The sequence below is a fragment of the Colletotrichum fructicola genome (genome assembly GCF_000319635.2).
Source record: "Colletotrichum fructicola Nara gc5 chromosome Unknown KSG_Nara_v1_contig01, whole genome shotgun sequence".
Taxonomy (NCBI): domain Eukaryota; kingdom Fungi; phylum Ascomycota; class Sordariomycetes; order Glomerellales; family Glomerellaceae; genus Colletotrichum; species Colletotrichum fructicola.
In genome coordinates, this window is record NW_027094051.1 from 8,970,477 (window position 1) to 8,990,580 (window position 20,104).

Sequence of the window (20,104 nt, forward strand, 5' to 3'; positions counted from 1 at the left end):
TCGTCAGTTTCATCATCGCACCGCACATCCGACATTTTTGAACTGCCTTCAAATCATATTATCACATTACATCACCACAAGCTGTCGAACTTTCGAAATGGCCCGAGTCCTCATCCTTGGCGGAGCTGGCTACATCGGCTTGGCCGTCGCTCAGGCTCTCATTCGTTCTGGAAACTACACTGTCTTTGCTACTTCTCGAAGCGACACGAAGACCAAACTTCTTGCATCAAACGAAGTCAAACCTCTTATCGGAGAGTTGTCTGACATCACCTTCGTCAAGGCTATTATCGCGGAAAACCGCATCGACGTGGTTATTGATCTTTCCCAAGCCTACAGTGACGCGACCACGATCCTTGAATCTGTCACTGGAGCTGCTCAGGATAGGGCCTCCAGGCTTGCCACGGAGAACTCCATTGGGCCCAAACTTGGATTTATCTACTGTTCCGGATCATGGGTCCATGGCTCTCCCCGCGATCAGCGCATCAGCGACACCTCGGTCCCCAGCACATTCCTTGCTGCAGACAAGCCCGCTACAGCCGTCGCTTGGCGACCGGCTCACGAGCAGGCCGTGCTGAAGTCTCGGGACAACTTAGATGTTGCCATTGTTCGGCCCGGCGCTGTCTACGGACGAGGCTCTTGGGTGATGACAGCCTGGTGGGGCAAGGTGCTGGATGCAGCAAAGAGTGGCGACGAAAACACCATTGAAATCCCTGCCTACCAAGAGACTCTCACAGGAGTCGTTTGCGTGGACGACCTGGCCGACGGTTTCGTGCGAGTTGTGGACCGTCTTCCCACCTTCGGATCTTGGCCTGTTTTCGACTTTGTAAGCGAGACGATTTCGATTTCGACGATGATGGAGGAGGTGAAGCGTGTTATCGGCGCCAAAGGAGCACTTTCTTACGTTGGTTGCGATGGCAATCCCTTCTTCGAGGCTCTAGCGTTGATTTGCAATGCGACTTCAGGTCGTGCGAGGGCTGAGCTTGGGTGGATTCCGAAGCGAACAGAGTTCGTGCGGGACCTGCCGCAACTTGTTGCTGCCTGGGAGGCATCGCAGTAGTAGTGATTCAGATGAACAGAGATATCAAGCAGGGCACAAGAACCATATGGATACATGTAGTTTACAACAGTTCAATTCATAGAATAACGAGCCCAAACACATATCTATGCAGCCGAGAGAAGCAAAATTCTCGAGACACATCCCCTTATTGAATTATATTGATCTCTTTCTTTGCAACAGCAAGCGTCTACAGATTTGGTGTGGGTCATGTTCCCGAGACGTACTTATCGTAGACAATCCCTTCGAAATTCAAGATTGAAGAATCCGATGCATCGAAGGAATATTCACTTATTGTATCGTTGATGAAGCCGTAAAGAAACCCATCCATCGTCGTTGCGATAGCAGAGAAGTTCGCCACCTTTAGCTCCCCAGATTCTCTCAGCTGAATGTTTGGTATGGTTTCATTGCGCGGCCCAATTATGCGACCAGATATTGTGCCGTTGTGGAGGAAAGGATGAGGTAAACATTTTCTGTCCAATTATTGCGCATCGTAACGGCAAATTGTTGTTTTGACTCAGCTGCCGAGAGCTCGGGAAGCATGATCCCGTCAAGGATTTCGGAGCCTAATCTACGTCGTTAGCATCCCAAGAGAAGCAAACATCGGTAAAGGAAGAGGATGCTGTAGCATACCGCGAGTCCAAGTATCATTTGTCCCGGCTAATGGATATGTCGCTTCGAGCATGGCATACTCTGTGCTGGCAGCGTCGGTCTTGCCCGTCACTTTGGAAACCAAACTGACTCTGTCTAGCTCCACACCGCGTAGTTGAGAAATGATGGCAAGACTTGTTCCCGTCGTGAGATTTGGCAAATGGTCGTCCACCGACGTTGGAACCCACTTGTTGCTGTCATTAGAGACAAAAACGTGGCCGTCTGAATCTTGGTAAGCTAGGAGACGGTGGACTCCGAGCCGCTGGAAGCCTTCCTCGTCGTCATAGAACGATTTGCTTATTGAAGCTGCTAGTTGCTAATTGAGAGATGCCGAAAGATTTGCCGTCGCAACGGAGGTTCTTGAGTACCATTCGACACTCCCTCTCTCACTATCATCTCTGATACCATGAAGAATTCTGTCAGTCCCGAGGTAGACGACCATAGTGTCGCCACATCCCCAGTCCGCGCACGAAAGAGCCGCCAATGGGGCGCCAGGTGGAAGCTCGACTCTTTCCTCTTCCTTCGAAGACGCGAATTTGAGTGTCAAGTTGACGGATTTCCACTCTGATGAAGTTGTCATTCGATAGCGTGTCATCAGGGCGCCATTACCGTCCTGAAAAAGGACAGTGTGCTGCATTGACCCATTAATGGTTCTGTTCGCGGCTGCAAGCCTCGTTGTGTCAAGAATGCTTCCTACAACTTGTGCACTCTTGGAGGGGCTTTCCCCTTTTTGCAACCCACCAGCAACACCACCGGCGATGGCACCGATAACCACTAGCACACAGACGACGAGTACTGTAATGAAGATCCGTCGCGACAGACCACAAAACTTCCGTCCTCGTCCTCTCCTTACAGCATCAGTGTCCGAACTCGGTGGTTGCCCATCTGATAGCTCATAACTCTCCCCTGGAGGCTTGTGATGTTTTTTCGTGTCTGGTTGAAGATAGCGACCTTCGTCGTCCCATCTGTTGACTCCGGGGGTAGACTTTACTTCAATACCAGACATCGCTTCGTGTGGTTGTCGAGGATTCCACTCGAGAGTGCTATAGCCTTGTGTAGTAGCCATCGTTCTGGGATCGATACAGGTACTGGTTGGGATACGTGTGTCATGCGGTTGTGGGAGACTCCGTAGAAGACACATAGAGAAAATGGGGAAGCAGAACTAACTGTTGTCATTGTTATTTATTGCATTTTTTCCCACTTCGCGTCCGTCTCGTTATCAGTACTTAAAATAAGATCAGGCTGCGGAAGATTGACGTCAAGCTCAGCCCCAACTGCAGTATTGCAAAGTAGATAAGAATTGGGGGCTTTTTTGTTCTCATTGGAAGCCTTCTCAAAAGCAATTCCAAGTATCTCTAAAGGGAACGATTCTGGTCAGCACTAAGGCACGTACTCCTGCACGATTGAACGTCAGGTGTGAGGATTGTTTGTTGGTTCAATGATCGTCTCTTCAGCCTGCTGAAACAGGACTTGCCAACGCAGCTGAAGGACTCGGCGAAACAGCCCACATCAGGCTTTCCAACACAGTGAACTCGCCTCGAGCTCTCGATATTTCCGCAGTGTGACGTCTTTCCCCTACACTCTTGGCATGCGCGATCGATCGAGCACCCTACAGAGAACACGTTTTTTTCCAGTGCTAGAGCGATACTTTTTCTTGTGGCTATACATTCTTCCTTCCTATCGTCGTTGCTGCTGTTGTCATCGTTATCATCCCTAATTTCATCGTCGCTGCTATCAATCCTGTCATCACTTCTACTGTTATTATCTTTGACCTAAGTCACCAAGTCTGGGGTATATAGGGGTACATTCACTGGAAACCTCGGCGGTCTGGCTTTTATTGTTTCCATTTGACAATATTCAAACGAGGTTTATACTCCATGCATTGATTCAGGTAGACGGTGCGGTAAGAAAGTGATGACTTGGCTTAGATCGATTGATTTGAGAAGTACGGTCCAGGATTCAAAGTATCTATGAAACTTCTGAATCTCCCCATGGGCCATGTCTATTATGCAACTATGATCGACGCTCTCTGGCGGTTCCAAAACTTTCTCTTCCTTGCCCTTTTAGCGGCAGAATCGTTCGTGCGCTTGTCGGACTGGAGCTCTTTGATTCTGAATAATTCTCCATACTGACTTTCTCGCTTTTGGCTTAGGATGTTGTAAAATTCCACAAGAACCTCATGGTAGCGTGACTCGATGATCTCGTTGATGCAGAGATCTTCGATTTCTGCCTGCTCTTGAAGCGACTCGACGTGTCGTTCAGAAACTGTAGAACGTGCTTGAGCAAATATGCCTGGATGGGCCTGGCGATCTGAAAGCCATTCGGCCGTCGAAGGCTCGTCTTCACCCGCTCGGAAATGAGCGATATCGTAAAGATGATCTTGTAGATCTCTGATTGATGTATCGAGTTTTCGTGTGGCGTATTCATCCATGCAAGCGATCGCGAGATTTGAGTAAGCCATTTTTGGTGAGTTTGACTGGACAATATCGAGCGATGCGAAAACAACTTCTAGGTAAGGCGACGCTTGTGATGCAGAAGACTTCAGACTTGGACCTTCTCTGAGTATTATATGCTTTGGGACTTTTGGGGTTTTCAGGGCCTTCCTATGGCCACCAACTTTTCTTTCATGCCATAAATATTTAATCTTCAGTATTATCTGTGATACCTATGTTTTTTGATGACGAGGAATCTTCACCGGACTTCCAAAGAAATTTCCTTTGGCCTCCAAGTTTGAGGTCATGGCCAAAGCTTTGCGGCAACCAAGATCTCACAAAGATTTCCAGGGAGCTGTCCAGGCCGGTCTCAAGCGGCCTCTCAGCCCTGCCAGAGGTTTCACTGATAGGATAAAGGGAATCCTACACAACAGCATTATTCTGATTAGTCCGATGAAGAGAACAAATTTCAGCCTCAAGCTTTGACCTCAACCTTTGCGTCACGACACTCCTCTGGTAACATGTGCCGAGGCTATTGTCATATTACTGTTGAACTCCCCATCGCCTCTGATGGCTAGCTGCCTTGTAGAAAACAAGTTGCTTTCTAAGCCGTCTCTAAGCCGTCAGTTTCATACCATGCTTTCTTCTCAGGTAGGTACGTACATCAAGAGACGCCAAATCCAGTATACGCCTGCCACAGCTAATCAGATTTCTTTGGCCAGAGACTTGCAGTCCTTGGCAGGCATTGGCGCATTAGCGCCGCTTCTGCTGACTAAACTCCCTAAAATGGTTTCCCCCTGCATATCGCAGTCATCAATCTCTTTGACAACATTACAAGAACTCAAATCCTTTCATCGTGATATCCGTTTACATCTTGAGAAAGCTTAGCTTTTGAGACTGCAAAATGTCTACTCAAAACCTCGAAACCGACCAGGATGCGAAGACCATCTACAACTACCATCGCATGGGCATGCCCCTCCGCCCCGCCTCCGCCGTATTCTGCCTCTGCAGCCTGGATACACGCGTAGCTTCCCGCGCTGCTCAGCTCTTCCTCGACGGGTACGGCGACTACCTTATCTACTCGGGCGGTGCAGGAAAGCTTACGGAGAGTCGTTTCTCAAAGCCCGAAGCTGAAGTCTTCGCGGAAATCGCGCAGGGTATGGGCGTTCCGCACGACAAGATCATTGTTGAGCCCCTGTCGACGAACACTGGCGAGAATGTGCGCTTCACGTATGCATTGTTGAAGGATAAGGGATTGAAGGCCGATAGCTTCGTCTTGGTACAGAAGCCTTACATGGAGAGACGCACTTATGCGACATTCCGGAAGCAGTGGCCTGATGCGCAGACGGAGTTTACGGTCACCAGCCCTGAGTTCGGGTTTGAGGATTACTTTGACGCAGAAAACCCCAAGGAGCTTGTCGTGAACATCATGGTGGGAGATCTTGTAAGGATTCGGGAGTATCCAGCAAAGGGGTTCCAGATTGAGCAGGAAATTCCAGAGGAGGTGTGGGAGGCCAACTCGAGACTCATCGCTGTGGGCTATGATGGACATTTGCCATGAACAAGGTCACATATCTGACGCTTCGATATCGTCGATCAGTTACTAGTGGAATCATCATTCCGATGAGTTGCAGATTACAAACATTGAAGTCACGTTAAGATACTGGGTCCAGCAAGGGCGTGGGGTACGGGCAGTTAGCGGGGTGTGGGAAAGCCGGCCCGCTGTGGGATGAAGTTGGGATGAGCCCTTCATAGGTTCCTGGCCTCAGAACGGTAATGAGACGACATCTGATTCACTTGCGTCAACTGCCGGTCCTGCACGCTGTCTTGATGTTCCGTTTGATTTCTAGTACCTAAACTTCCGATATCTCGCAGGGTAATCCCTCCTCCTCAACTCGTGTACGGGTTTCAATCGGCTCAATGAACATTTGATCTCCAATGTCTTGGCGGATATACGACGTCTCATCCCACCAAAGTTTGCTCTACTCCGTACTTAAGGTTTACGGTAATCCGTGCGCCCGACTTCAAACGATTCCTCGTCACGGGGCTGGCTTGTGAACACTTAAATCTCTAGGCCGTCCTACAGATTTGACATACAATAGCTTGTCGCGTTCTACTGGTTGGAGCAAGTGTGCTGTTTGACATTCATTCTAGATTCACTCTTTCTTCTCGCATTGCCCTTGACTTTCACTCATTAGCAAGGGCGAATTCCTGCATCATGATTCGAAATGCTCTAGGTCGTGGGGCTAAACGGGTCCAGGCTCAATCAGCCCAAGCCGAAGCCCCCCAATTTGCGGAGGTCACCTCGTGGAAGGACCCAGGGTTGAGAAAGTTGTACTTTTGGTGTGCCATCTTGATGGCCATGTCTGCGTCCACCGGTTTTGACGCGTGAGTTCTAACGACTGACTATTTTTTTGCGACGGAACGAAGTCAAGCTAATCAAGCGCAATTGCAGGAAGCTTATGAACACTTCCCAAGTAATGGATCAATGGCAGACTTCATTTGAACATCCGACTGGAGGACGACTTGGGATCATCGTTGCGATTCTCGACATTGGGTCTCTGTGCAGCTTCTGGATGGTGTGAGTCTAGCAGAAGAACGGGTGTTGTCAGAGAAATTGAGAGGGACTGATGATCGACTCAAACGACTAGGCCATTCTTTGCGGACAATTATGGCCGCAAGGTACCCATTATCATCGGCTGTGTCATTGAAACCATTGGAGCATTCATCGGCGCTTTCTCGAGCAGCCAAGGAAGTATGCTTCAGTTCAAGACCCCCCGAATTATTGGCAGCAAAGGCTTACCATCGAATCAACGTGACAGTGTACATGGCCGGTCGCTTCATCCTCGGGTTCGGCAGTTCGTTCAACGGAGCCGGTCTTCTCATCGCCGAGATTGCTCATCCCCAACAACGCGCCAAGATTTCTGCCATTGTCAACTGCATGTACGGCGTTGGATCCACGTTCTGCGCCTGGCTCGCACTTGGCACCATCAAGATTTCCACCGAGTGGTCGTGGCGATCCTTGACCATCCTTCAAGCGTTTCCTGGACTTCTTGTGCTGTCCCTAATTTGGTGGATACCGGAGTCCCCCCGTTGGCTTATCGCCAAGGAGCGTTACGAGGAGGCGGAGCAGATGCTTGCCAAATACCATGGAAACGGAGACAGAACAAACGAGACTGTCGCTTTTGAGTTCCGTGAGATGAAGCAAACACTGGCTCTGGAGTTCCAACATGGGAGGTCAAGCAGCTACTTGGATTTTGCGAGATATGCTGGAAACAGGTACCGAGTGGTTATCTTGATTTCGCTGGCAATGGTGTCTCAATACAGCGGTACTAATCTGTTTTCTAACTACGCCAACAAGATTTACGAGGGCGCTGGTATTAATGACCAGACGAACAAAGTACTTGTAAGTCGCAAGCACTCTCAAAGAATCCACGTACTGACCACCTCGGCTTCGATAGCTTAGCGGCGGCCAAACATTGATGTCACTCGTTGTATCGGTCGGATTCTCCCTCACAATCGACCGCTTCGGCCGTCGGCCGCTATTCCTTACCGCCACCACGGGGATGGTTTTCATGTACATGGGCTGGACGATCGTCAGCTCCCAATACGAACGAACTCATGACCTCGGCCGGTTTGGATATCCACAGATTGCCTTCATTTGGCTCTTCAGCCTATCTTATCAGATCGCATGGACTGGTATCATGGCCGCCTACGCATTGGAAATCATGCCGTATAGCCTGAGAGCTAAGGCGGGGGTCATCTCGACAATTTTCGTCAAGGGATTGATTGTTCTTGGGAGGTGAGTCAAGAAATGCACCAGTACTAAATCATATCTGGGTGCAAGATACTGACGAGTAATACCAGCTATACCAACCCAATCGCATGGGACAATTTTACAGCGGCAGGCCATGCTTGGGTTCTTGCAATGTTTTATACCGTAAGTAAATAGTATGACCTCATACTCTTTGAAGAATTCTGACATATTGCAGATACTAGACTTCTGCTACCTGCTGTTCGTCTACTTCTTTTATCCGGAAACGAAGAACCTCACACTCGAAGAAGTTGCCAGAGTCTTTGATGGAGACGACGCAAAGGTAGCGCAAGTGGATATTGAGGAGGTCAAGAAGGAGTTGGAGGAAGAGCAGAAGAAAGGGGCACAGGTTGACGTGAAAGCGCTATGAAATCTTATGTGTCTGTCTTAGAGACCTAGTTGGTCAAGCATTGACTACGATGCATGATTGTTCTACAGATAAATGTTCATTAAATCTACCTTATTGCTACTTCTCATCCGGTACGTCAAAATCCGCCTTTGCACCCTTTGCAATAGCATCGTCCGTGAGAACACGGACGGCAAGCATAGCCATACCCTTGGCACACTTGATTACCGCAGCATGAGCCTCATCCGTCGCCGCCGCAGCTGCAAACTTCGGGTTGTGCCCTGCGACATCCGGTGATGTTGGGATGACAAAGGCGCCGTGGAAACTGGGAACGAGGTGAGATACATTGCCCATGTCTGTAGAGGCGTTGAACGGCTCAGCCTGGTGAAGCTTGATGGTCTCCCCGATAGCCGCCATGTCTTCGACGTATGTCTTGCATAACGTGTCGTTGGCGCGAAGGTTGGCATACGTCGGCGCGCTGATGATTCTGTCAGCAAGAGCAGCGGAAGATCTAGAGGTAACTTACACGATGTAGTTGATTTCACAACCTGTGGCGGCAGCACCAGCCTCAAGACAGGCCTTTGTCCTCTTTAACAAAGCATCGGCGCGAGCAATCGTTGGGCTGCGCACGTTCCAGTTCATCCTGGTGTAGTCCGTAATGACATTGGGGACGGTGCCTCCAACTTCGATGACACCGTGAATTCTCTCATCAGACTGAATTTGCTGTCTTAGAAGAGCGACGTTGCTGTAAGCTGCAACCGCTGCGTCCAGCGCATTCAAACCCTTCCACGGCTCACCAGCCGCATGCGCCGGCTTTCCGCGGAACTCGACTTTGAACTTGTGGCTTGCAATCAGCTTGAAGCCTGCCAAACCCGACGACCCGTCACCACTTCCGCCTTGGTGCGCTGCTGTGGGATGGGCCATAATAGCCGCGGCGACATCTTCAGGTGGGTTGAATGCGCCGGCATCGATGAGCTTCGCCTTGCCACCACCGCCCTCTTCTGCTGGAGTACCAAGAATGCGCAAGCGACCGGGGATCTTCAACTCTGACAACGCCTGCGCCGCTCCCAGGAAAGCTGCTATCGATGAAGTCGCGATGAGGTTGTGGCCACACGCGTGCCCAATGTCAGGCAAGGCATCGTACTCGGCACAGACAACGACCTGGCGGCCACCGGTGCCGATCTCAGCTTCGAAGCTAGTTTCTAGACCATACGTGTGCCTCTTCACCGTGAATCCCTGCTTCTCGAGATAGTTGGTGATTGTTTCGTGGGCGAAAAATTCCTTGTAGGCGGTTTCCGGGTTTGCGTGGAGCGTCTTGTTGATATCATTGTGTAGCGACGAGTTCAGGTCGTCGAGATGAGAGTTGATGATAGCGCGCGCCTTTTCGAGATCGAACCCCTGCGTTGTTTCTAACGCCTGGTTGGTGGTCTGCTCGCTTGCAGGAGCAGCGGCAGGGATCTCAATGGTTGACATGCTGGACGGCTGAGGATGATGTGGTTGCAATGTCAACGACGCAGAGTTCAGGATCGCAGAAGACACACTTCGAGCTGAAAGGAACTCAAAAACGGGCAAGCTCTCTTTTTGACAGATGGGCAGCCGATGGACCTCAACATACGACTCTCGCCACGTTCCAGAATAATCACGGTATCTTTACGAATTACAGCATCATGAGCCGGGTGCGGAGCAGCGCTATCAATGAGCAAAGAGACAGGGATACTCCAACTGGAGAACTGGCGCAAGAGCCCACCGGCAATCGGAGCTCTCAACTTGCCGACCACCAAGACGAATCTGCAAAAAGATAGCCGACGGTCGGCAGTTTTGGCAGCATTTTCAACCTGATAAACAATCCGCCCATCGCCTAAACGGCGGCGCGCAGGCGACGACAGCCAGCCACCTCCACTTGGTTCATCTGATCAGTCAGTCGACTTTATCTCTTTGACCTTCTTTGAGCACAAAACACAACGCTCTTGTCTCGTCGGCTATTTCGAGAGCAAACTGTTACACAACAGATATTCGCAGGAACACAGGAAGAGCCCGTTGTATATCCATCCAAACGAACCCACATCAAAGCGCATGTCCATCCATATGCGCGCCATCGCACACAAGTCACAACGAGTCGCTTTGAGAACCGCCTAAACCCAAACACCGGTCAAAGGGCCCCCAGCTCTTGGCCTCCACTCTGACGCCTCAGAAACCCGCGACAATATCGCCGACACAGCCGACCACTGCTCAGTCTTTAGGCGACCGCCAATGAGCTCTTCGCCCACGGAGCACGAGGGGAGCTCTCCTGGTGGTGATAGCAGTAGTCCGGCGACTGCAGCCGACGATGCTGCCGCGGCTTCCACGCCTGATGACCACCATGCCGCCGCAGCCGACGAACACGCAGAAGAAGCCGATCCCACCACCCACCCGGGCACGGCGTCGGCTCCGGCAATGCGCACGGGCGAGGGCCGGAGTGGACCGCGGTCGAGGAACGGCTGCTGGACGTGCCGCACCAAGAAGGTCAAGTGTGACGAGCAGAGGCCGAACTGCCATCGCTGCACCCGCTTGCGGCTCCTGTGCGATTATGCACCCCGCATGAAGCTCACCAAGCGAGGCAAGAAAAGCAAGGATCGGCTGCTATCATCCGTCTCGTCGGCTGCGTCTGGAGAGGTGAGGTCGCCCGGCTTGCCGAGATGGGCGCAGGCCGTCGCGGACCTGGACCAGAGCAAGACGCTCTCGCTCTTCAACCCGTCGGCTCCGACTACGGGCGTATGCGCGTTGGATCTGTCGTCGGCTGATCACGAGGCGATCCGCTACTTTCGCACGAGCTTTGCTAAGCTCAATCACACCAAGAACCCGGACTTCTCGCTGTACTCCATCATGTTCGACATTGCGCAGACGGATCCCATGGTCATGCACGTGGTCCTCGCTCTGGGCGGAAGAGAGCTGGAGTTCCGCCGCAACAAGGATGCTGAGGAAGCCCGGGGCCCGAGAACGCCTCTGCAGCATTACTCGTCGGCGTTGAGAATGATGGCTGACACCATTGGCAGCGACGGTAACGACCCGCTGGATCTCGATTCAGTCTGCACGGCGTTGTATCTCATGCTGCTCTATGAGCAAAAGTATGGTGACGGAAAGTGCCAGGGTCTTTCAAACCATCTCACCGGCGCAAGCTTGATACTCCAACATCGATTCAAAGATCTGCTTCTCCAACTACCGGCCCCCTCGCCCGAGACCAGCAGGAAAAGCTTAGCCCTTACCCGGCGGGGCCAAGACGAGAACGGATCGCGGCTGTCGCTGTACTCGGCGCGCATGCTGGTCTGGATTGCCCTGCATGATGCAGCTGCAGCATCGTACGGGCTAGGCGGGCAGTTGAACTGCGCTCTGCACAAGATCATGGGCGCCCTGGATGCCGGCAACGGCATCACTCGGACCGGGATCCCCAACAGTCCTTTCCAGCCGCTCGACAGCTTCGAGAGGTTGCATCGCTTCTCGAACCCGCTGTACCGCAGCATGTGGGCAGATGCGTATCCTCAAGCCGAGCTTCTAGACGACGTCGAGAACCGCAACGTGTACGCATTCCTCGGCGCGTGCAGCCAGCTGCGCTTCATGATTGCCCAGCTTGCGAACCTGTCAAACGACGAGGACGAAGCTTCGCAACAACAGCGCATCATGGCAGTGGACATGACCATCCAGCAAGTTGGCTGGAAGTTCACCGAGCTCCTCGAAGTCGCAGCGGAACTGTCCATCAGCACGGACAACTCCCACCGTCTCGTCGCCAACATCCGCGGCATCGTCCCACACTACCATGCCGTCGTACTCGAGTTCCTCCGCCTGACTCGCTTCAACGAGACCCCGATGCTCTCCACACGCCAACGCAATGCCCTCCGCGAGATCATGAACCTGGCTTTCCAGGCCTTCAAGCACGAAGGCGAGGAGTCCATGACACGCATCGCGTGGCCGCTGTTCATGGTCGCGCTGGAGACGGATGACTTGCTGCACCGGGAGTGGGTGCTCAGCCGGTTCCAGGGCATGAGTCGGTTCGGCAAGAACCTCGACCGCGCTCATGCCTTCTTGAAAGAGATTATTGAGATGCAGAATAAGCTGGGCAGACGAGTTGATGTGCGCGAGCGGTTCCAGTCCGGCGAGGTGGGGTTGTTTGTTATCTGAGACCTCCGGTAGGCTGCCTGGTCTTTTTGACAGCATCCCCGCCACTTGAGTCTTTCAACCAATGCCGTGCGTGACACGATGATCCGCCCCCTTGGACGTTGGTTTCCCCGCATTGCTGAAGGATCCGGCCGGGGTCGTGGACCATGGCGTGGGATCGGCTAATGTTTAAATGCAAAGTCGCGTCGGCTATCGTGTGTTATCAGCGGCTATCAGTCACGCGGCGAATTCGATGGAATAACACCACGAAGTAATCCGGACGACGTCTATCACTGCCGCGCGGAAACGATTTCCGTGGACAACCAGCTGTGCGATTCCGCATTGGGACGGCCGGGTTCGGACACCCATCCTGTCGAGTTGAGCTGCTGTGATAACGATCACGCGTTCACCGTCTTGGCTTCGATGTCGGGGTGTTGCTGATCGACTTATAAGATCTTCTTCACCCATCGTCCCTGCGTTGCATCTGAGTCGCAACCCGGAGTTCAACCTACTGCATCCTAGCTCCCTTCGCCTTCAATTGTCCGCAAAGATGGCGGAAGAGATGGAAAAGACTCCCATCGACGATGTCGGTCAGGCGGACCAGACACTCAAAGACATTGGCGAGGGGTTCATCTCTGGCCAAGGCTTGACCCCGGAGGAGGACAAGAGGATCCTTCGCAGGATTGATATGTGGTAAGTGATACCTCTGTGCTCCAATCTTGGAAAGCATTCATTGACTTAGCATCACAGCCTCTTGCCTGTCATGGCTATGTCGTACCTCTTCCAGTTCCTCGACAAGTCCGCGCTGAGTTACACCGCCATCATGGGTCTCAGAGACGACATGGGCCTTTCCGGTTCCGAGTACTCCTGGGCGAGTAGTATCTACTACTTCGGGTACCTCGTCGCTTCATACCCTGCCGGCGTCGCTATGGTTCGCCTCCCTGTCGGCAAGATGATTGCCACTTCAGTGTAGGTTAAGCCCTTGGCTACATAATTGGCGAGTGCAGGCTAACATCTCAGTCTTGTCTGGGGCATCATCTTGATGTTGACCGCCGTCTGCTTCAATGCCGCCGGCTTGCTCGCGAACCGCATCATGCTCGGTGTGGCTGAAGCGGCCATCGCACCCGGCCTGTCCATCGTCGTCTCCATGTGGTACAAGCGCTCCGAGCAGCCTCTGCGACATGGAGCTTGGTTTCTCGGAAATACCATCGCCGGCATCTTTGGCGGCGTCGTGGCTTACGCCATCGGTCATATCGACAGCATTGCTCCTTGGAAGGTTTGCCGCTTCCCTTTCCATGCTTATCGGCAACCGCTAATTTCATATTCAGGCCGTCTTCCTCATTTTCGGAGGCATCACCACCGCCTGGTCTTTCACTATCTTCTTCCTCCTCCCCGATACCCCCACCAAAGCCCGATTCCTCAACGAGGCCGACCGCATCAAGGCTATCGAGCGCGTAGCGGAGAACATGACCGGCATCAAGAGCGACACATTCAAGTGGAACCAGTGCATCGAGGCCCTCACGGACATCAAGGCCTGGCTTCTCTTCACAATCCAAATCAGCGCGCAGATCGCCAACGGCGGCGTCCACGGGTTTGGGTCCATTGTGATCAAGGGCATGGGCTTCAGCACGCTCAACACCCTACTGGTGCAGATGCTCGGGTCCGTGTTCCAGCTCGTCTTTGTGCTGATGGCTACCGGAGGAAGCACCTTTTTCAAGAACAGCCGCACGTACTGGATGGCGTGGAACCTGGCTGTGTCGATTGCAGGCGCGGCCATGGTGAGGCAGATCACGCCCGAGTTGAAGTGGGCGAGGTTCATGGGGTACTGCTTGACGATCGCGTACAGCGCCAATTTCCCGATGATTTTGTCCATGTCTTCGGGCAACTTTGGCGGGTTCACTAAGAAGACTACTGTAAACGCCATGGTGAGGGCTTCTTCCAATTTTCTGACGACATTTTAGGACTGACTCAGACAGATCTTCATCGCGTACTGCGCCGGAAACATTATCGGCCCTCAGCTCTTCTTCGAATGGGAGGCACCGTCATACAGGTCTGGATTCCTGGCCATGTTGATCTGCTATGGCATCGGAGTTCTCACGTGCTTTGCGCTCCGATACTATCTCATCTGGGAGAACAAGCGCAGAGACAGCATCGGAGAGGTTCTCGATGTCGGGGTCGGGGACCATGTCCCGCTGAACCTGCTTGACAAGACGGATAAGGAGATTCCTCAGTTCAGATATGTGTACTGAGGTATGTTGTCACGATGCAGAATGAATCTTCAGTGGAGTCAAAGATGTCCGAGCGAGGCGTAGGCATCAATCTGTGGAGCAATAGGACTGATTCTATTCGATTCTCCCGATAAATTGTGATACCATAATGGAACGATTTTTCATTCCAGTTCCCAGACGAGTGGCTCCTCGTCCCTCATCTCGCGCCATCGATTAGTTGCCCTCATCACATCCTCACAACCCTTCAGTAGGAATCCCCATTTTGCGACGAACTTCTCAGTGACTTCCCAGCCATCCGGATGCCATGGATCCGACCAGGCTATGATGCCCGGTTGGTCGCTACATTGAGTGCTGTCCGAGCAGCCCACGAGATCGATGCACATCTCATGGTGATCGTAGCTATCTCGATAGCGAATGGCGTTGTCTCGCATGCCCCCTGACGGGAATATGTCTATCCATCTTTCGTGCACTGTCGAATTCTGCAAAGCAGTAGGAAGCAGTGTGGGCGGGATCGAGGACGGGGCGGGGAAGAGGGGGGTGGTATGGAGGTCTGGGGTGCAGGGGCTTTCTAGGAGAGAGGTGAGAGAAAGAATGTGAATGTTGGTGATTGTCGCTCGAAAGACGTTGTAGTAGACCAGCGGGATGAGATGGTCTCTGTATAGGGGGAACCAGTTGGCGGGATTCCGATAGTATGGTGGAATCGTGCCGGGGAGTTTCGATTTTGCCCGAAGCTTTGAGGTGGATGGGCGATGACGCGACGAACGGACTATCGCATGAACTTCTTGTGCGTCTGCTACCTCATTTTCATTTCCAGAAGACTTTGATTGGTCTTCAGGCCCAAGTTGGCATGACTTCGCTGGCGGGACCCATTGGAGAATCTGGATTCTAGGCGCTGAGCCAGCAGTTTGGACCGCCCTCTCCCATGAGAAATCTCCGTCACTCTGTGTTTGACTTTGTTTCTTCTGGAGAGCTTCTAGGGCTTTCTTCTTTCCTGCTCGACTATTCCGTCATCAAAGCTCGTTGGAAATAGGGTAGATTACATACTGTGAGCTCGAACGTTCAAGCGATTCTGTCTTTTCCGTCGCTCTGCCCTGTCACGAAGCCCAGTCCAGTCGTCATCCGGACACTGAGCCTCCCCAGAGTGGAGCATCGGAGGGAGAACATTGACAGGCACTTTCGGGACGTGGCCATGCATGATGCCCAGAATTCGGGTGGACGCGTTGTTGAAGGTTGTGATACTGCAGGTTGCTTACGGCTTTTGACCTAGAATGAACATACGTGAAGATTTTGGAGTGTGCAGTCAAAAGAATGTCCCCAGTACTTATCTGCTTACGGCTTGGAAGAAGTAGATGGTTGTGCAGGGATTAGCTGCGGCGGTGATCCTCTAGGAGCGACACGATTCTGCAGTGTGCTTACAACGCTATTCCTGATAAAGATCACTGTCATCAATGGCTTTCATCAGCCAATCAAAGGAGATCGAATCATTTGTTAGACCAAGAATCTAGCCACCGAAACCAGCCGTGGCATGCACACGGGGCAACTTCATTCCGAGTGTGTGGAAAGCTCCGCCGATGTGAGCCACGATGAAGCGTTTGCTTGTCCTAACAGTCTAGTTGTGAAAGATAGTGGGTGTTCCACGTAAGATCCATTCACTGTTGCACATTGAATACTGAGAAGCCTGCCAGAGGATTGATGATGGGACAGGACCATCCGACGATGTTGCGAATCATCCTTGAGATTCATTGATGTTTAGACTTTTCTATAACTACAGGTGATGATACAATCTTCTATCGAAAGAGTACGTTCTTACTCCTGCGAGGCCGTCTCGGACGACTCGCCCTCTTTCTCGGTCTTCTCCTGCGCCTTCTTTTCAATGGTAGTCTGCTTCTCCCACATGGCGTGGTAGCGGCCTTGCAGAGACAATAGCTCGGAATGCGTGCCGCGCTCGACAATCTTGCCCTTGTGGAGGACAACGATCTGGTCGGATGTGGTGATCGTGGACAGCCGGTGGCTGTTGGATGTGTCAGCAGGAAGTCACTTCGTTGAGTATGCAAGGTGGGAGTCGACTTACGCAATCGTGATGGTAGTTCGTCCGGCAGTCACGCGCTCCAGGGCATCCTGGATCTGTCGCTCGGTGTGAGAGTCCAGAGATGCGGTAGCCTCGTCCAGCAGCAAAATGCGGGCGTCTTTCAGAATAGCTCGCGCGATGGCAATCTAGGGCATGTTAGAATGATGTATTCTGCACTTGGGGGCGGGGTATACGTACTCTCTGGCGTTCACCTCCAGACAACTTGAGACCACGCTCACCAACCTTGGTCTCATATCCATCAGGGAAGTTGAGAATACGTTCGTGAATGTTCGCGGCCTTGCAAGCCTCGAAGACGTCGGCCTCGGACGCCTTGGGGTTGGCGTAGAGGAGGTTGTACATGATCGTCGCGTTGAAGAGAACGGTATCCTGCGGGACGACACCAATGTTCCTGCGGAGGCTGTCAAGCTTGAGATCCTTGATGTCGTGGCCATCAACAGTGACAGCACCCTCCTGGACGTCGTAGAAGCGGAACAAAAGCTTGAGTGAGGTCGACTTGCCGCTGCCGGACTCTCCAACGATGGCAGTCTTGGTGCCGGGGGCGACGGTGAAGCTGACACCATCGAGGGCGGGATCGCCCTTCTTCGTCTGGTAGGAGAACTTGACATTGTTGAAGGCAACCTCTCCCTTAGGAGACGGCAACGCGATAGCATCGGGCTTCTCGACGATACCGGAGGTTTCTTTGAACTGCAACGCATCAGTAGGTTACTCTCAAGCACTGGTGAGGAGGGCTTACGAGATCAAGCATTCGCTCCGCTTCGATGAGATTGTTCTGGAGCATGGTGTAGTAGGTGCCAAAGAAGTTGAGAGGGCCCTGAAGCTGAACAAAGTAGTTGATCAAGCTGACGAACTCGCCGACAGTCTGCTCGCCAATGGAAATCTTGTAGGCTGACACGGCAACGAGCAGTGCGGTTCCGAGGGAGAAGATGGAGCTCTGCGTAAGGTTGAGACCGTTGAGGGACCACTGCACGAGTCGCTCGGCCCTCTGGTACACCACGACATGCTCCTTGAATCGTTGCGTCTCTGGAACGACAGCGTTGTTGTGCTGGACCGTCTCGTATGCCATGATGGCGTCGGTCTTGATGGCCTCCATCTCACGCATCTTCGTGGCCATGTCCCTCCTCTGCTTGCCGCGGTACTTGGCGACGTAGATAGTGAGGAAGATGTAAGACCACATAATGAAGAAGACGATGATGGTATAGAACGCATCATACTTGACGAAGAAGAAGACGCCAGCGACGAAAATGTCAAAGACCATGGGGAACACTTGGAAGCAGAAGTTCTCGAGGAACGTGTTCATCGCAGCACCGCGGCTCAGGGCGCTGGTGACCTCACCAATCTTCTTGTTGAGGTGGAACTCCAGAGAAAGGCCCAGGACATGCTCAAAAGCGGCGCAAGAGAGCCTGCGGAAGAGAGATTGCGAGACGGGGATCCAGAGGACGGATCTCAGAGCACCGAGGATTCCCTGGTTACCCTGAAGCGCGCGGAAGACGACATAGAGGATGATTTCTCGGTAAGGAATGCCACCGTGGCCGAGTTCGTCGACGAGGGAGCCGAGCAAGACGGGAGCGAAGACGTTCACGGTGCGCTGCAGGATGAGAATGACCAAGCAGAAGACGACGATTGCCTGGTAAAGAGGTGAGTCCTTGGGCCTGGATACAGTCAGCAGATGAACTACATTCACAGCGTTCGGCCGCCTTACCAGAGATAAGGGAAGAGAACTTTGAAGCCAGCAAAGTAATCGAGCCAACCGGTGCCCTGGACCTGTTGCCTGGGTCCAGCGGGCGGGCCGTGAGGGTGGGCGCCTCCATAATTGGCCGAGCCGTTGCCGTTCTGCAGCAGGGATTGTCGCTCTTCCGGGGTTGACCTAGGCGTTGACGGTCTCAATCGGTATTCCCGGAACGCCAGCGCGATAGACATGAACAGGATGAGTGCGATCCGGGCGAAGCCTAGGGAGGACAGAGAGTCTAGAAGGGGTTTCGACACTCGCAGGTAAGGGTGCTCCGAGAAGAAGAGGGCGGCAATCACCGCTTCGAAGAGGATGGCGACGATCCAGGCATAGGCGTGGCATGCAGTCGGCACCCATGGTCCCTCGGGATCAGGAAGCAGGCCAGCGAGGAAGTAGAGGAGGACCGCGACGTATGACGCCTATGTTTCGGTCAATTGGCTGCATCGCGAAGATCAGCAGAGGTTGGCACATACAATGTAAGCGGCGAAGGGAAAGTCGACCTTGGCCGGGCCCTCATAGTGGCCGCCGAACGCCTCACGGACGGCGACGATGGTGCTGGCAAACTGGGAACTTGTGAGCCTCGACGAGATCTTCGCCTCGATCAAGATGAAAGTCTTCTCACCAGAACAGCGGAAAGGATCAGTTGGAAGAACCAGATGAGGCGGTTGTAGAACTTGCGCAGGGCGACGGCCTTCTCGTCCGGCGCGTCCCGGCGCGGTCCGCCACGTCTTTCGCGCCAGAACTGGACGGACTGGGCCCCCAGCAGGGCGACGAAGAGACCGCAGGGATAGAGGTAGAAGGCCACCTGCAGCCCCAATTGCATCCCCGCCATAATTTGGAGGCGCTAGTTGCGATGGTTGGGCATGGAAATGGGTTCGGTTTTGATGGAAAACGGTTGGGATGGCATCGGAATGTTCTGACTGGACTTCTGTTCAGATTCTCCGACGAAGAAGCAACCTCCTTGTTCAACGCCGCGCGCGCACGGATGACATGACGGACAAGCACGCGGACTCCGTAAATTACGTCAGCATCTCCGAATTAGTCATCAATCATGTTCGCCAGTTGATGCAAATAGTGAAAGACAAAAAGATGTTCTTCATACTTCTGTTTGTACATAGAATATCTCATCGATAAGAAGCCTTTTTGATACTTTGATGTTTTTTCGAAAGCGAATTTGATTGTACTCCTCATTAACAAGTCTTTCGGTCAACAGTCGGTGAATAATACCTCATGTGTGGAAACTCCGCTGGCCAAGATCGCCACACTAAATCGAATACAGGGGTTCAGGCCTCCACCAACATAAGGCAGAACTATTCGGCAGATTGTTACAGAAAAACCATTCAGCGCTCTTTCAAGCCAATATCATGCATTTTGAACGCTGCGTACTCAAGTAAATCGAGAAAAGTGTAATGGCATTCCCGGAGATAGGAGGCTCACTAATCCCCGACCGACTATCCAGGATCTCTGAATGGGGAAGCAGATCGTACAGCTTTTGCTTTCTTGGCCGGGCCGAACCGTCGTGCCACGTCAAAGTTCGTGACGCGGTAGCCTGGAATATTGATGTTGCATTTCCACTTGGACAAGATGGGCGACAAGGATTTCACAAAGCAGGGCTTTTGATTAATTCGTAGTTAAC

At 52.6% G+C, this 20,104-nt stretch overlaps 8 protein-coding genes across 8 annotated transcripts; 5 read left to right on the forward strand and 3 right to left on the reverse strand.

Moving 5' to 3' along the window:
* Positions 1–97: 97 nt before the first annotated feature.
* Positions 98–1,057, forward strand: CGGC5_v002572 (uncharacterized protein; the record flags this gene model as incomplete). The annotated part of the gene is made up of 1 exon (XM_032025091.1): positions 98–1,057. The coding sequence occupies one exon, from the start codon at positions 98–100 to the stop codon at positions 1,055–1,057; it is 960 nt and encodes a 319-aa protein (XP_031878279.1).
* Positions 1,058–5,041: 3,984 nt separating this feature from the next.
* CGGC5_v002573 (Uncharacterized protein) lies at positions 5,042–5,698 on the forward strand (the record flags this gene model as incomplete). Its single annotated transcript, XM_032025090.1, has 1 exon — positions 5,042–5,698. The coding sequence occupies one exon, from the start codon at positions 5,042–5,044 to the stop codon at positions 5,696–5,698; it is 657 nt and encodes a 218-aa protein (XP_031878278.1).
* A 657-nt stretch (positions 5,699–6,355) lies between these two features.
* On the forward strand, positions 6,356–8,321 carry CGGC5_v002574 (Lactose permease; the record flags this gene model as incomplete). The annotated part of the gene is made up of 7 exons (XM_032025089.1): positions 6,356–6,525; positions 6,593–6,718; positions 6,789–6,892; positions 6,960–7,543; positions 7,599–7,939; positions 8,005–8,077; positions 8,130–8,321. 7 exons carry the CDS (start codon positions 6,356–6,358, stop codon positions 8,319–8,321), a joined length of 1,590 nt encoding a protein of 529 aa, XP_031878281.1.
* Positions 8,322–8,417: 96 nt separating this feature from the next.
* Pm20d2-1 (Peptidase M20 domain-containing protein 2) lies at positions 8,418–9,770 on the reverse strand (the record flags this gene model as incomplete). Its single annotated transcript, XM_066150991.1, has 3 exons — positions 8,418–8,775; positions 8,824–8,876; positions 8,928–9,770. The coding sequence occupies 3 exons, from the start codon at positions 9,768–9,770 to the stop codon at positions 8,418–8,420; spliced, it is 1,254 nt and encodes a 417-aa protein (XP_066009918.1).
* A 777-nt stretch (positions 9,771–10,547) lies between these two features.
* On the forward strand, positions 10,548–12,449 carry CGGC5_v002576 (Sterol uptake control protein 2; the record flags this gene model as incomplete). Its single annotated transcript, XM_032025086.1, has 1 exon — positions 10,548–12,449. One exon carries the CDS (start codon positions 10,548–10,550, stop codon positions 12,447–12,449), a length of 1,902 nt encoding a protein of 633 aa, XP_031878333.1.
* Positions 12,450–12,975: 526 nt separating this feature from the next.
* Positions 12,976–14,674, forward strand: CGGC5_v002577 (putative transporter; the record flags this gene model as incomplete). Its single annotated transcript, XM_032025085.1, has 5 exons — positions 12,976–13,118; positions 13,176–13,394; positions 13,446–13,701; positions 13,754–14,350; positions 14,402–14,674. The coding sequence occupies 5 exons, from the start codon at positions 12,976–12,978 to the stop codon at positions 14,672–14,674; spliced, it is 1,488 nt and encodes a 495-aa protein (XP_031878356.1).
* A 140-nt stretch (positions 14,675–14,814) lies between these two features.
* Positions 14,815–15,848, reverse strand: CGGC5_v002578 (uncharacterized protein; the record flags this gene model as incomplete). The annotated part of the gene is made up of 2 exons (XM_032025084.1): positions 14,815–15,644; positions 15,698–15,848. The coding sequence occupies 2 exons, from the start codon at positions 15,846–15,848 to the stop codon at positions 14,815–14,817; spliced, it is 981 nt and encodes a 326-aa protein (XP_031878259.1).
* A 611-nt stretch (positions 15,849–16,459) lies between these two features.
* Positions 16,460–19,300, reverse strand: aclQ-2 (ABC transporter aclQ; the record flags this gene model as incomplete). The annotated part of the gene is made up of 7 exons (XM_032025083.1): positions 16,460–16,664; positions 16,725–16,867; positions 16,920–17,426; positions 17,476–18,391; positions 18,442–18,887; positions 18,942–19,031; positions 19,091–19,300. 7 exons carry the CDS (start codon positions 19,298–19,300, stop codon positions 16,460–16,462), a joined length of 2,517 nt encoding a protein of 838 aa, XP_031878285.1.
* Between the last annotated feature and the right edge of the window lie 804 nt (positions 19,301–20,104).